The 17,551-nt window shown below is 36.4% G+C and overlaps 1 protein-coding gene across 7 annotated transcripts in view; it reads right to left on the minus strand.

Moving 5' to 3' along the window:
* Positions 1-17,551, minus strand: part of DLG1 (discs large MAGUK scaffold protein 1) — a 287,420-nt gene that overhangs the window by 254,296 nt on the left and 15,573 nt on the right. For all 7 annotated transcript variants that reach the window (XM_055407214.2, XM_055407346.2, XM_055407336.2 and 4 more), the window contains exon 4: positions 12,074-12,240. In XM_055407214.2, the coding sequence (XP_055263189.1) occupies positions 12,074-12,240 (167 nt within the window). The remainder of the gene's footprint in view (positions 1-12,073; positions 12,241-17,551) is intronic.

Here is a 17,551-nt window from a genome sequence, read left to right on the forward strand (position 1 = left end):
TTGTGTGTTTTTTTATAGTGATAGTTTTATTCAGAAAAGCAAGAATAAAGTGTGGGTGTAGGGCTCTTTAGTCACCTTTGCAGGGGATCATCACACAAACTACTCTAAACGCTGGTCATTAAAAGAAAATATAAGCTTTATCCTATCTTTTTAGGAGAACCACAGTTTCAACCCTAACCGATGGGGATTAAGTACTTTTTACAGAAGAACACCAACTAAAAAATACAAATGGAATGATAAAATTAGAAAGGATAATCAACATGTTTTGAAACTTCTAATGGAATAAGTGATGTAGGCAAAGATCATTAATGGACAAATCAGGTAAATATTCACTCAATACAAGGTGCTAAAGTGCTACCCCCAAAGATACTTAATAACTACAAAAAGAAAATCATAACTGTACAAGGAGGATCTGGAGGTCACCACCTCTAAGTAATCATACTTAATCATCACAAGTGCAACAAGCTGATATCATATGCTTCCTGCTGTGATGCAACCTGAAGTACCATATATCATTATGAAGTCTGCTTACCAAAAATGAGTCTAATCAACCTTGACATCTAACTTCTGTTATCAGAAATGTAAGACTTATTGAAATGACTTAACATGAAAAAACAGACTGCTAAACAAATACACAACATGTGTTATACTATAAGACAACTGGCATGGTCTCTTCAAAAAGTCATTTAAAGGGGTAAAAAAAGATGGGGAGGCCATTCCTCTAGATTTTAAGCGAGTAAAGAGAATGTACCAGGTTTGGTATGTGCCCCCCTGACTCACTGCATTGCCTGTTCCCAGACCTTCACATCTGCTTTTCATCCTGAGCCGCCCTGGCAACACCTCGTGCCTCTGGCCTGTCGTTCACAGTTCACCCTCTCACCTCCTTACTTGCAGCTTTCCTGTAAAACCAAATACCATATCCCCTGCACCCACAAATCCACAACCCTGAAATGCAGGGGAACTGATGGTCACTAGAAGCCAGAAGATAAAATTCTCTATGGCTTCTCAGAGATGCTATAGCCAAGATTCAGCAATCAGTCACACTTATAGTGGCAGGAAGCATCCTTGTATTAGTTTTTCCTTATTTCCAGCTTATTCACCTTTTTCCTTACTTGTGCTCCCTAGGAGTGAATGAACTCTCTAAATAAAGTACCTAATAAAGCATTAGCTCTCTGCCTCAAGTTCTGTTATCAGGGAAATTCAGATAAAAATTGACTTAATGATCAAATTCAGTACATGAATCTTAACTGGCTTTTTAAAAGTCCTAAAAGATCAGAATGATAATTTAATAATATTTATTAAGTTTCTTAGGTGTGATAATAGTTGTAAGGTTACACAGGAGAATGTTTGACTATTCTTACATATGACAGAGAATGAGATGGATGGATGGCATTACCAACTCGATGGACATGAGTTTGAGTGAACTCCGGGAGTTGGTGATGGACAGGGAGGCCTGGCGTGCTGTGATTCATGGGGTCACAAAGAGTCGGACATGACTGAGCAACTGAACTGAACTGAACTCATACGAGATATATGAAGTTTTTACAAGATAAGTGCATGATGTCTATGCTTGATTTTCAAATAGATTCTCCAAACACACATACAGAGAAAAGGCAAATGTTATAAAATATTAGTAAGTGTTGACTCTACATGAATGTTTGCTGGTCTCTCCTTTTCATTTTACAAAATATCTCAGAATGCAGTCACTTAGCAACTCCATTATCACATATATCCATCCTTAACTGGACTACTGAAACAGATTCCTAACAGGTCTCCTGCTCTACCCTTACTACAGTGAATTTTCAACAAAACATCCTGAAGGATCACTTTAAAGGTTAGGTTAAACAACGCCACTCCTCTGCTCCAAAACTTTGCAAATGCTTCACATGGTCTGCCCCTGTCTTACACTCTGACCTCATCTCCCACTGCTCCTCACTCACTCTGCTCTAGCCCCACTGGCCATACGGCTATTTCTCATATATTCCAGCCTTCTTCTTGCCTTGGTCTTTACACTGGTTATCCCTCAGACAGGTGCATTAACTTTCAATTCTTTACACAAGTATCACCTCAACAAGGCCTACCATAAATACACTATTTAAAATTGCAAAGCATCCCCCCCACACACAATCTGGCATTCCTGTTCCTCTTAATCCCCTACTCTTTCTTTCCTCTCCTCTCACTTATCACTTTCTAACCTACTAGATAAATGCATGATATACAATAGGTACTCAGTATCTGTTGACTAAATGAATTGACATTCAAAAAAAAAACGACCAGTGACCAAAGAAGAAAAGAATTCAAAGGATGAGTGGAGAAACAGGCAGTGGCCAAACAATTTGGGATTTCTGAGTCTCATGAGGGATTTCCTACTTCATTCTGAGAGGAATGGAAATCCAATGAAAGGTAATGACATAATTTGCATTTTATAAAGATAATCTTGTAAATAAACTGGTCATAAATTCAAAAAGGGAATTGGCGAATACAGACAAGCCAAGAATCTAGGCAAAAAATGAGGATGGTTTAGGCTAGAGTGGCAAGAATGAGACATATTGGAATGCTGATTCATGTGACACTTTGCAAATTTCAGCACAAATTAGATGTAAATGTGAAAGCCAAAATAAAAGCCTCTAACAAATAATACAGTAGACTATCTTTATGACTTAAGGAAACACTTCAAAAGGCACAAAAAGCTTTAAGCATAAATTGAACTATATAAAAGAAATCTTGATTATTAAAAGATTGTACTTGATAATTAAAAGATTAAAAAGAATGCTTCAGAGTGGGGAAAAAAATACCTATTACACATATACCTGACAAAGGAATCATTCCAGATAGAGACCTTCTACAGATCAATAAGATAGAAAACATAACTCAGCAAAAAGTGTGTTAAAAACTTGAACACTTCAAAAAAGATAGCAAAATGAACAGTAAACATATGAAAAGGTGTTTGTTAATCTTGTTAATGAGGAAGTGCAAATACAACTATGAAGTACCAGTACACACCTACCAGAATGGCTGAAAAACTAATGATAACAAGTGTTGACCATTACATGAAAAACGAAACTTACACATACTGGTGGCAATTATATTAATAAAAACAGGTATAATCATTTCGCAAAACTGTTTCCATTATGTACTAAAACTAAACATATCATTTTCACAATTGAGTATATAAGCAACAGAAACGCATACACAGGTCCCCAAAAAATGTACACAGTTCTGCTGTGTTAGTCTAAAAATGTAAATTTGTTCCAATGCAACTGATGTATTAGGGAACAATATGAACAAAGCACAAATTTCACGTTTGCTTATGCACAATCCAATCTATGAGAAACACTAGGTAAAGACAGAAAATTGAACCCAGATGGAAAAAGACACATAGGAATACATAAAATGTACATATTTCAGGCTTTAGTTTGAGTGTTATGAGTCATACTGGTGGTGTAACTTCTCATCTACTTTCAGATAACTTTCCCCACCAGCACTTCACAATAACTCACAAGCCTTAACCGGGACACACACTCCCATATCAAGCAAGATTTTTTTTCATGGTAAAATGTCATATATATTGTAATTTATGCATTTCTTAATCATTTAACATTTGCGAAACTGTGCTGCCATTTTCATTATGTCCTTAGCTTTGGTATATGTGGCACTTACAAGTTTTAAGTTTTGAGTCACCCATTTTCTAAATATATAAGCTCTGTGATTTTTATTGAACACCTTTGCAAAGTATGGTGATTTTTAAGAAGGTAAACACTGTGCTATGGCAGATATAACCATAAAAGAATATTCAAAGCAGCACTAACCCAAAACTAGAAACAGGTCGAATATTCATCATCAACAGAATCAATAAAATACAGTGTGGTTATATCATACAATGGAATATTAAACAGCAGAAATAATGGAAAAACTTCAAATTATGAATGAAATTCACACCTGAAAAAAAGCTAGCTACAAGCTAGAGTACAAACTATATGAATCTCTTAATATACAGTTTTAAAAGAGGCAAAACTGATTTACGGTGTTAGAAATTAAGATAGCCCTTTGAGGAAAGGGAAGTAGGTAGTGAATACAAAAAGTAAGAGCGAGAGTTTGGGGGTACTGGTATATTTCTTTTTTAAAATTGAAATATAAAGGACATACTATAAAATTCACCAAATTTTAAAGTGCACAATTCAGTGGTTTTTAGTATATTCATGGAGTTTTGCAACCATTATCACTGTCTAATTCCAGAACCCATTAGCAGTCATTCCACTTTTTCCCCCTGACCTGATGTATTCACAATGCAGTAATTCATCAAGCTGCTGCTACTGCTAAGTCGCTTCAGTCGTGTCCGACTCTGTGCGACCCCAGAGACGGCAGCCTACCAGACTCCTCCGTTCCTGGGATTCTCCAGGCAAGAACACTGGAGTGGGTTGCCATTTCCTTGTCCAATGCATGAGAGTGAAAAGTGAAAGTGAAGTCGCTCAGTGATATCCAACTCTTCGCGACACCATGGACTGCAGCCCACCAGGCTCCTCCATCCATAGAATTTTCCAGACAAGAGTACCACAGTGGGGTGCCATTGTCTTCTCCATTCATCAAGCTATACATTTATAATTTGTGGACCTTTACATATGAATATTACACAGTACTTCAATAAACATATAAAGTTTCTGTTTAGAGGACTTCAGATTAAACCTGGTAGACTGAATATATGCTTTAACTCTACTATCTCCTAACTCAAACTAAACCAGGTGGATTATTGTACAGCATTAAATACAAGGTCAAACAGAAAGGGAAAGAGATATCCTCCCTATACCACTGAGTCAGGTAATTTCGCTCCCATAAAAATGAACTCACAAGGGCTGAAAAGGGGGACTGAAACATAGCAGACACAACTGAAAACAAGACTACACAACTGAAAGTGGATTCCCTGTGTATTATTTTTGCTCTATTGTTCAGTTCCTAAGTCACGCCAGGCCTCCCTGTCTGTCACCAACTCCTGGAATCCACCCAAACCCATGTCCATTGAGTCGGTGATGCCATCCAACCATCTCATTCTCTGAGTCCCCTTCTCCTCCTGCCCTCAATCTTTCCCAGCATTAGGGTCTTTTCCAGTGAGTCAGCCCTTCCCATCAGGTGGCCAAAGTACTGGAGTTTCAGCTTCAACATCAGTCCTTCTAATGAACACCAAGGACTGATCTCCTTTAGGATGGGCTGGTTGGATCTTCTTGCTGTCCAAGGGACTCTCAAGAGTCTTCTCCAACACCACAGTTCAAAAGCATCAATTCTTCGGCAATCAGCTTTCTTCACAATCCAACTCTCACATCCATACATGACCACAGGAAAAACCATAGCCTTGACTAGACAGACCTTGGTTGGCAAAGTAATGTCTCTGCTTCTTAATATGCTGTCTAGGTTGGTCATAACTTTCCTTCCAAGGAACAAGCGTCTTTTAATTTCATGGCTGCAATCACCATCCACAGTGATTTTGGAGCCCAGAAAAATAAAGTCAGCCACTCTTTCCATTGTTTCCCCATCTATTTGCCATGAAGTGATGGGACCAGATGCCATGATCATAGTTGAGCTTTAAGCCAACTTCTTCACTCTCTTCTTTCACTTTCATCAAGAGGTTCTTTAGTTCCTCACTTTCTGCCGTAAGGGTGGTATCATCTGCATATCTGAGGTTATTGATATTTCTTCCGGCAATCCTGATTCCAGCTTGTGCTTCCTTCAGCCCAGTGTTTCTCATGATGTACTCTGCGTGTAAGTTAAATAAGCAGGGTGACAATATACAGCCTTGACATACTCCTTTTCCTATCTGGAACCAGTCTGTTGTTCCATGTCCAGTTCTAACTGTTGCTTCCTGACCTGTATACAGGTTTCTCAAGAGGCAGGTCAGGTGGTCTGGTATTCCCATCTCTTTCAGAATTTTCCACAGTTTGCTCAAATTCATTTCCATTGAGTCGGTTATGCTATCTAACCATCTCATCCTCTGCTGACCTCTTCTCCTCCAGCCTTTAATCTTTTACAGCATCAGGGTCTTTTCCAAGAAGTCAGCTCTTCGTATCAGGTGGCCAAAGTATTGGAGCTTTAGCGTCAGTCCTTCCAATGAATATTCAGGGTTGATTTTCTTTAGAATTGACGGATTTGACCTCTTTGCAGTCCCAAGGGACTCTCAAGAGTCTTCACCACCACCACAGTTCGAAAACATCAGTTTCGAACAGTTCGAAGCAGTCGGACTTCTTTATGGTCCAACTCTCACATCCGCACATGACAAAAACCCTAGTTTTTACTATATGAACCTCTGTCGACAGTGATATCTCTGCTTTTTAATATGCCGTCTAGGTTTGTCAAGCTTTTCTTCCAAGAAGCAAGCATCTGTTAATTTCATGGCTGCAGTCACTATCTGCAGGGATTTTGGAGCTCAAGAAAATAAAATCTGTCACTGCTTCTAACTTTTTTCCCTTCTATTTGCCATGAAGTCATGGGACCAGAGGCCAAGTTCTTAGTTTTTTGAATGCTGAGTTTTAAGCCAGCTTTTTCACCTCCTATTTCACCCTCATGAAGCAGCTCTAGTTCCTCTTCACCTTCTGCCATTAGAGTGGTATCATCTGCATACCTGAGACTGTTATTTCACCTGGGAATCTTGATTCCAGCCTGTAATTCATCCAGCCCTGCATTTTGCATGATGTACTCTGCATATAAGCAGGATGACAACATTCCTTGACATACTCTTTTCCCAACTTTGAATCAGTCTGTTGTTCCATGTCCAGTCCTAACTGTTGCTTCTTGACCTGCACACAGGTTTCGCAGGAGGCAGGTAAGGTGGTCTGGTATTCCCATCTCTTCAAGAATTATCCAGTTTGCTGTGATCCACACAAAGGCTTTAGCATAGTCAATGAAGCAGAGATGTTTTTCTGAAATTCTCTTGCTTTTTCTATGATCCAGTGTACACTGGCAATTTGATCTCGGGCTCCTCTGCCTTTTCTAAACTCAGCTGTATATCTGGAAGTTCTTGGTTTACATACTGTTGAAGTCTAGCTTGAAGGATTTTGAGCATTATCTTGCTAGCATGTGAAATGAGTGCAAGTGTGCAGCAGTCTGAACATTTTTTGGGACTGGATGAAAACTGACTTTTTCTAGTCCTGTGGCCATTGCTGACTTTTTCAAATTTGCTGGCATATTGAGTGCAGCACTTTCACAGCATCATCTTTTAGGATTTGAAATAGCTCAGCTAGAATTCCATCAGTGCCACTAGCTTTGTTTGCAGTGATGCTTCCTAAGGCCCACTTGACTTCACACTCCAGGATGTATGGCTCTAGGTGAATAACCACACTATCATGGTTATCCTGGTCATTAATACCTTTTTTGTATAGTTCTGTGTATTCTTGCCACCTGTTCTAATCTCTTCTGCTTCTGTTAGGTCCTTATCATTTCTGTCCTTCACCGTGCCCATCTTTGCATGAAATGTTTCCTTGATATCTCCAATTTTCTTGAAGAGAGCTCTAGTCTTTCCTATTCTATTGTTTCCCTCTATTTTGCACTGTTCAGAGAAGAAGGCCTTATCTCTCCTTGCTATTCTCTAGAGCCTGCATTCAGTTGAATATATCTTTCCCTTTCTGCCTTGCTTTTCACTTCCCTTCTTTCCTCAGCTATTTATAAAGCCTCCTCAGACAACTACTTTACTTATGGTTACTGTTTCTTATACAGTGTTACAATCCTCTGTCCATAATTCTTCAGGCGCTCTACCAAATTTAATCCCTTGAATCTATTTGTCACCTCTACCGTATAATCATAAAGAATTTCTTTTTAATCTACCTGAATTAACTCTCTTTTATCACAGAGTCACACTATACTTTTTGATCTACAACCTGCTTTCAATCATTTAATAACCATATAGGAGATATATAGACTTGCATTTTTATGCCTGCTACTTTATATTGCATTAAGTGGCTGTACAATAACATGTTTGTCCAATTTCTTACTGATAATCATTTAGATTGCTTTTTTACTAATATTACAAGCAATATTGTAATGAACACACATACATATATTTTTAATATATATTAATAGTTTGTGAGAGTCCATCCATGACATATACTGGATCAAAGGTATGAATATTTACTGTCAAGTTATCTTTAAAAACTGTTATACCACAGTATTCTACCAACAGTATAAGTGTTTGTGTTTCTTCATATTGAATCTTTGACAGTCAAGTTAGTGAAAAATACTGTTAATTTTTTTTAAGTTACACTGAACATCTCTCCATAGGTTTATTGGCCCGTTTATATTTCTTTTCCTCCAAACTGCCCATTCTTATCCTTTGGTCACTTTCCTATTGAATTTGGCCTTTTTCTTCTTACTGACCTATAAGAGGTTTCCTGAGTTAAAAGGGTTAGAAATTCATTCCTTTTTTTATATGTGATGGAATTTCTTCCCAGTGTAGCATTTCTTATTTCTTCATTGTATCTTTCAAGATACAGAAATTCTACAATCAAAGTTCAAACAATCAAACTCTGTAAAGTCCACAAAGAAATTCTACAGAGTCAGTAACCTTTTCTTTGAATTTTTCAAGATTTTCTTTGTTGTCATGTTTAGAAAAGCTTTCACTCTATCCAAAAATGATTTAAAAGTTTATTTTTATGGGGTTTTTTTTTAAACCTTTGAATCTTTGATCCATTTGAAATGTACCGTATCATCAGGAACAGGATTACCATAGACTAAATGTATCATACTCCTAATTCACAGGCTGAAATTCTAACCCCAAATGTGACAGTATTAACAAATTGGCCTTTGGGAAGTGACTATGTCTCCAGAGTAGAGCTTTTATGAATGGCTTTAGTGCTTGTAAAAAAGAAATCTCACAGAGCTTCTTCACACCTTCTTTGGTGATGAGGACACAGCAAGAAAATGGTCACTGATGAACCAGAAAGTGAGATCTCACTACACAGTGAATCTATTAGTGACCTGTTCTTGGGCTTCACATTCTCCAGAACTGTAAGAAATAAATCTCTGTTACTGATAAGCCACTCAGTCTATGGCATCCTGTTTGAGCAGACAAAAAGAATGTGCATGCCCCCTCTCTTGGAATTTCTGTTTAAATCAGGCAGTTTCTCTCCTATTCTTGCATTTTGCTTCCTTTCAAATATTCTTCTTCTTACAATCTCTAAAAGTAATTGCTCTTATTTTAGAATGGATTTGTTTTTATAAAAATGACACATGCTCATTATTTTTAAAAAGTAACAGAAGAGTACTAAGAAGAAAAAATATCCCCATCACCCACAATCATTAATATTACACAAACATTTCCAAACATCTCACTAGGCATATGTTCAAAGTAAAAGAAAGATATACCAAAGCCAAAAAAAGTTGTAACTAAATGGAATACTAATTAATATTATGATACTAATAAATATTTTAAAAATAGCATTAATTCTCATTTTATTACATCAGAAGAAATAGAAGAAACCCAATCACATGGCTACATATTAACTGACAAATGGGAATCTTGCAAGAGTTAGATCAGTTATCAACGGTTAAAAAAATAAAAGGGCAAGAAAGAAAAGTGGATAGATGCTTTCCAAGACAAAAATTTTTACTTTAAGAGAATAAGAGAGGCAAGCCCAGGTGGAAATTGATCAATCTCAAATATTTTTTGCAAAAGTAACTCTTTAAGATAGTCCTGCAAAAGTGAACACAAAATGAAAGAGACAAAATCATGATGCATGCCATTTTGTCTGAAAAAGACTATCTTATTTTTTAATCTAAAAATTAGGGCACTGTGTAAAAATACTCTTAAGTTTTTATATAAGACAAAATATTTTAATGATTTTCATTTTTTCAAGTTATAGTCCAATAAAAACTTTTGTTTGCATTTGTTTAAATTTAAGTCAGCACATTCTCTTCAACTGGGTAAAACATGTGAGGTGAATTAAATAATCCAACTCTCTTTTCAATCCCAAACACTGTACCCCTAAGAGTCTAAAGTAGGAACTGAAATAAGAGATCATGTTAAAGGTCACTTAAGGCATGTTTTCTGTCCAAACGAAGCATAAATGGATGGCTAACACAGGAACATCCTCTCCTTCTTTCCCTCAAAAGAAAAGAATTCAAATCTCCAAATATGCCAAGCTTATTATTTTTTAAGTCTTATAACTGTCATCCACCAGTGTATTTCAAAACTATTTGCATTTTCAGATTAACATCTGCAGCTATTCTGTCCTCTCTGCAAAACAGTACTTGCCTTCAACTGACCTTAACTCACAGATTTTTCTTTGTCGATCAAATCTAAGTCCACTCATGAATGGATACAGATTTCAAACACCACTACAGCATTTTCCATGCGCCAAGCCCTACACAACATTTTGTTGTGTTCCTTCTCCTCTACATTCCTAATTAATAAGATCTGATATTTTCAGTCTGAAGGGTCTTGCTTTCCTATTAATTTTAGATACCTTTACTATGTCCATAATATACCTTTCAGGATATGCAGAAACCAGCAATGCAAAAAGCATTCTAGGTACCAGTGCCTCACAATTTTATAAAAGTTAAAATGTTTCCAATACTATTCTTAATGAAATTCAATGCATAGTTGATCTTTCAGACTAAAATCTATATGGAAATTAACTTTCAGCATGCAGAACTGTCCATTTATTTAACCTTAATGAACATTTATTGGTTACACTGAACCAGTCATAATCTACAGTCTCCTAAAAAATTAGACAAATCAACTTCAAGAACTCTATGCTTTATAATTATAGCTGAGCACCATAAATGAGACAGGAGAAAAATAAAGTTATTAAATAAGAAGCCAATTCTCTTAAAATTTCACATGGTTCTTAAAATTCTTTACACAATAAATGTGAAACAGAAACTGTATCACTGATTAACATTTTAAACATCTATCTGAAATGGACTAACATAAGTACAAATGATATACCAAATAAAGGGAACAGAAACTGAAATTATCTAAGAGAAAATGACAAAAACAATAAAATAGGAAAATAAGGATACACAGGCAATTTAACACTAGAATTTCTAACCAGAGAGAAAAATATAAGGACATACTACAGTTCATAAAGAGAACTGTGAAATGGGTATTATGATGTCTAAAATCAGAAGGTAGACTTGCCCAAATTAGCCAAATAAACTGGGTCAAATTATTCATTTTCGTCTGGATTGCAATTTCTTCATCTTTAAGATGAAGGGGAGTGGGGTTGGGGATGAGATCTGATTCTTCTGGCTCTAAAATTCTATAGTTCTATGCTATCTCATATAAGAGGAAACTGAGAATTTCTCTATTTCATTAACAGAGGGCTGTGTGGTTGCTGCCTACCAATACTTTTCCCTGATTCAATTTTCCAGGCACTTCTCCAGCAGTAATTAGAAGATACTAGAAACAAAGTCAGACAACCACCTTCAAATGACTAATATGCCTTAGACAGAACCCTGATTACAAAACGCTTCACATCTCCATTATGCCACATATAACTCCACCAGCAATAAAAGATCACAACAAAAAAGAACATTACTAAAATAGTTATGAAAACTCAAAGAAATACAATTTTTAACTTCAAAAACAATGCTGTCCTTAAGCTTTACTGATCAGTCTCTAGTGAGATTTAACAATGCAATCCTTCAAGCCAATAGAGAGAGAATCCTAGGGATAAATGTAACAACTGCTGTCTGAAAAAAAACAAAAAATACCAGAGCAAAACCATCTTTTCAAAGTAGTTTCTATCTAATTATCCCAGAAAGGAGCCTCGCTGATGTTTACCATGCAGAGTATTCTTTAACAGTCTAAAGACTTTAAGTAATACTAAGACTAATAAGGCTAAAGTAATACTAATAAAACTAAAGCAATACTTAACAGTCAAGTATTTCATACTTTGAACCATTTACATTTTAAGACAGGAATACCACAAATTCTGAGCTTTTTCTTCAAAAATATTTTTAATTCCATGGTTTTCATACCATTATAAATGATACTCCCACAAAATATCCATTTTAATAAAATGAAAAAATTTAGGAGCCCTAATTAATTGATCACTGAAAACCTCTTAAGGAAAATTTTTTTTTATCTTACCTCTACACTAGGGCTAAGGCTGCTTGGCAGTGTTTCTGAAGTCACAGTAGTGCTTGGAAGGCTGGAAATTTCCCAAGTATTTACAGGCTGTATTGGTTCAGACTGCTTTGAATGATCTATACATTTTGGATTATCCAGTAAGGTCACTTCATAAAATTCTTGAATATCTAGAGGTGAGGAAAGGAAAAGAAAAATTCAAAAGTAATCTGTATTTTCTAATTAAACTATGCATTGCTAAAACAATGTTTAACTCAAATGCAAAACTTCTACTCAGATTAGTAAAATAAATCCAATCTTATAATGTACTTAAACAGTGTGTATTTTATTACATCACAGTCGTATCAGAACCTGCAGGGCACAGTGTAAAAGTCACAGGCTTTTTATACTTAGTCAGTGCTGAGTTCAAATCCCTATTTCATCACCCTACTATCACCTTTATAGGCAAGTTACTTAACCTCTGATAACTTGCCTCTTATTACTGTGAATTGTTACTAGGATTCACGTAATGCATATAAAGTGCACACTGGCACATACACAGCTCCTAAAGATAGTACTTAATATCATTATCTTGAATTCTGCAGAAATAAGTCATTACTGATATTTTACAAATTTGTATCACCAATATCCAGGTTTGGAATATAAACCACTCAAGTAGTTTTAACTGCCCTAGTAACCAAAGTAAGACAAAAAAAGAATAATTCTTTAAAACAAAATCAAAGGATTACGAAATATTTTTAGATACCCTCACATTCAAGTAGTTAAAAATAATAAGTTAAAATATTTTGTTATTTTAGAAACAATCAGTTAAAAGTATGGCAAAACACTAAAAGAAATCATAAATGTACTTATAAAAGCACAGAATAATTTGGAAGATTAAGTTACTGTTATCAATTGGAATTACATGAATTTAGTATATTAACATTGGTTATGTTGCTCAGAAACTCTGAATGGGAGTTATATAATGTTTAAGTACACCACTACTAGTTTTTCATTTCGCTTCTGGTATAATTTTGAGTTGATATTTTTTAAAGGAGGGAAATTATTATTTAACAGCAAAGATGAGGTATTATCTGGTATAGAACCAAATACAATAACTGCAAATTCACTAAGTTGTGTCCGACTCTTTTGCAATGCCACGGACTGTAGCTTTCCAGGCTCCTCTTGCCAGGGATTTCCCAAGCAGGAATACTGGAGTGAGTTGCCATTTTCTTCTCCAATGGATCTTCCCAACCCAGGGATCAAACCTGCATCTCTTTCACTGGCAGGTGGATTCTTTACCAGTGAGCCACCAGAGAAGTCCATAAATAACATTTATGGATAAGTTATGGATAACTTTTGTTTCTCGACATGATGAAAACATTAGTATCTCCTTTAAAAAACATCAGAAGACAGCAGAGACAAAGCAACTCCCTTTATAGTTTTGATAACCAGTGGAACTGTATAACTTTCTAGGTAAAAGGTTAATAAAAACTAAAGTCTGACAGTGAGAATAATATCAACCTATTTCACAAGATGTTAATATTACTGTGGAAAACTGTATGTAAAAGCATTTTATAAACCATGAATCACTATGTCAGCTGTTCACATAAGCATCATGGAAGAGTCAAACCTCAAATTCAGAGTTAGCTAAAAAAGATTCTTATCAAACAAAAATTGCTTAACCTGAATCCAAATCAAGTCTCTAGAACCAACTTCTAGTTCAGAGAAAATACAAGGGACAGAGGAACATGTTGAGTGATATCAGAAAAGCAAAGAACAAAACTGATTCAGAGGAAGACGTTCTACAAGACACTGGCCTGATATCTTTCAATGTCATGAAAGGGAAAATAAATTGTTTAAAAGTAAAGACTTTTCTGTGTAAAGGAACTAAAAAAGACACAGCCACTAACTGCAATGTCAAAGCCTTAACTGGTGTATATGTGTGTTTGGGGAAGGTTGGGGAGGGTGAACTATAAAAGACATTGTGACAATAATTAGGGAAACTTAAATACAGACTGTTTTCCAAAATATATTTGACAAAAACATCTTTTTGTATAAGATATACATGTGTGCAAGAGTATGTATATACTTATGTAGCAGAACATATATTTCCATATATGTAAGAGATATTTTCTATATGTAGAAGATAAACACTTGTAGATCTACCTACCTATCTAGAGAAAAATCTCCAACCCCCTCCACAAAAACAAAACAAACAAAAAGCTCTTAGCACAGTATTATGCCCCCTAAGAGCACTAAATAAATGTTGAGCAATTGGTCAGTTACCAATCTCAAGATAAATAACCCAAGTCACTACATAAAACTTTTGTATTTTCCAATACTGTAAATGAAGTTTCAAATTTTAAATTTCTATGTGACCTTTTATTCTAATTAACAGATATACTGATATACTGCCCTTTAATAAAATCTTTTAAAATTTTAGACCAGTTCTGTCCAAAATAACTTTCTGCAATGATAAATGTTCTATAGCTATACTACCCAATACGGTAGCCACTCGCTATATGCGGCTCTTGGGCATTTAAAATGTGATTAGTGTGACTGAGGAACTGAATTTATAATTTTATTTATTTAGGTTTAATTAAATACCCACACGTAGCGAGTGGCTACAGTATAGGACAACAGAAATCTAGACTAATTATATAATTCAGCACTCTGTGTATGCTCAGTCTACTCAGCTGTGTCCAACTCTTTGCGGCCCCATGGACTATAGCCCGCCAGGCTCCTCTGCCCATGGAACTCTCCCAGGCAAGAATACTGGAGTGGGCTGCCATTTCCTACGCCAGGGGATCCTCCCGATTCAGGGATCAAACCTGTGTCTCTTATGTCTCCTGCACTGGCAGGCAGATTCTTTACCATTGGCACCACCTGGGAAGCCCATAATATAACTCAGAGTAAACGTTTAATGGTCAAAGAGTAAAGATTCCCAGATGAATTTTTCAAAAGTTCACTTGCAACTTGCTTTTACCAATCAAAATGCCTCATTTCTAGGTCTTACATTAAGCTATCAAACAATCCTAATTTGCTGAATCTGAGCTCCTATGGACCAGAGAACCAAATATCCACATTATTGGCTATAACACACTTAAGAAAATACAAGCTGAGTAAACATCCATCAGGAAGGCTATTATTAACAAAACAGTCACTGTTGGTGGGAATATAAATAATACACTCACTATGGAAAACAGTGTATGTTTTCCACATACACTGTGCAATGTATATGGTGGTTTCTCAAAATATTAAAACACAGAATCACCTATTGATCCAGCAATTCCGCTTATGGGTATACCCAAAAGAACTGAAAGTAAGGACTCAAACAGATATTTATATACCCATGTTCACAGCAGCATTATTCACAATAACCAAAAGGTGAAGACAACCTAAATGGTCATCAACAGATGAATGGTTAATAAATGAAATGTGGTATATAAAAATAATGTATTATTATTCACCCTTTAAAAGGAATAAAATTCTGATTAGATCTACCACACACATGAATCTTGAAGAGATATGATGCTAAGTAGGGTAAGTCAAACACAAACGGACAAATATTGTATAATTCCACTTCTATGAGGTACCTAGAACAATCAAATAGAAATAGAAAGAAAATTTATTCGCACAGACTGGGACATGAAGAGAATGTGAAGCTACTGTTTAACAGGTAAAGAAATTCAATCTGGGGACTTCTCTGGTGGTCCAGTCGTTAAGAATTTACTTGCCAACGCAGGGGACACCAATGCAGGATTCCACATGCTGCCAAGACAACTAAGCCTATGCACCACAACTACTGAGTCAGCACTCCAGGATCTGAGATCCACAACTAATGAGCTCACGTGCTGCAAATACTGAGGCCTGCGTGCCTTAAAGCCCGTGCTCTGCAACAAGAGAAGCCACTGCAATGAGAAGCCTATGCTTCACAACAAAAAGTAGCCCCTGCTCACTGCAACTAGAGAAAGCCTGGCAAAGTGATGGAAGATCCAGGACAGTCATAAATAAATAAATAATTTAAAAAAAAAGAAAGAAATTCAATTTGAGATAGTGAAAACATTCCAGACATGGATAGTGACGACAGCAACATAACAATGTGAAATTACTCAATGTCACTGAACTGCACACTTAAAAATGGTAAATTTTATGTGACATATATATAATACTTTATCATAATAAAAAATAAGTTGAATGAGATTCTAGGGGAGTTTAAATGAATAAAGTATATGGGATAGAACATGTGGGCCTTAGGAAGTATCATTACGAACAAAGCTAGTGGAGGTGATGGAATTCCAGTTGAGCTATTTCAAATCCTAAAAGATGATGCTGTGAAAATGCTGCACTCAATATGCCAGCCAATTTGGAAAACTCAGCAGTGACCACAGGACTTGAAAAGGTCAGTTTTCATTCCAATCCCAAAGAAAGGTAATGCCAAAGAATGCTCAAACTACCACACAATTGCACTCATCTCACACGCTAGTAAAGTAATGCTCAAAATTCTCCAAGCCAGGCTTCAGCAAACATGAACTGTGATCTTCCAGATGTTCACGCTGGTTTTAGAAAAGGCAGAGGAACAAGAGATCAAATTGCAAACATCCACTGGATCATCGGAAAAGCAAGAGAGTTCCAGAAAAACATCTATTTCTGCTTTATTGACTATGCCAACACCTCTATGTGGCTCACAATAAACTGTGGAAAATTCTGAAAGAGATGGGAATACCAGACCACCTGACCTGCCTCTTGAGAAACCTGTATGCAGGTCAGGAAGCTACAGTTAGAACTGGACATAAACAATAGACTGGTACGTCAAGGTTGTATATTGCCACCCTGCTATTTTAACTTATATGCAGAGTACATCATGAGGAACGCTGGGTGGAAGAAGCAGAAACTAGAATCAAGATTGCCGGGAGAAATATCAATAACTTCAGATATGCAGATGACAACACCCTTATGGCAAAAAGTGAAGAAGAACTGAAGAGCCTCTTGATGAAAGTGAAAGAGGAGAGTGAAAAAGTTGGCTTAATGCACAACATTCAGAAAACTAAGATCATGGCATCCGTCCCATCACTTCATGGCAAATAGATGGGGAAACAGTGGAAACAGTGGCTGACTCTTTCTCTGGGCTCCAAAATCACTGCAGATGGTAACTGCACCCATGAAATTAAAAGACGCTTACTCCTTGGAAGGAGAGTTATGACCAACCTAGACAGCATATTCAAAAGCAGAGACATTACTTTGTCAACTAAGGTCTGCCTAGTCAAGGCTATGGTTTTTCCAGTAGTCATGTATGCATGTGAGAGTTGGACTATAAAGAAAGGTGAGCGCCAAAGAATTGATGCTTTTGAACCGTGGTGTTGGAGAAGACTCTTGAGAATCCCTTGGCCTGTAAGGAGATCCAACCAGTCCACTCTAAAGGAGATCAGTCCTGGGTGTTCCCTGTAAGGACTGATGTTGAAGTGGAAACTCCAGTATTTTGGCCACCTGATGCGAAGA

The sequence above is a fragment of the Moschus berezovskii genome, chromosome 1 (assembly GCF_049115385.1).
Source record: "Moschus berezovskii isolate FMDL1 chromosome 1, NW_MosBer_1.0, whole genome shotgun sequence".
Lineage (NCBI taxonomy): Eukaryota > Metazoa > Chordata > Mammalia > Artiodactyla > Moschidae > Moschus > Moschus berezovskii.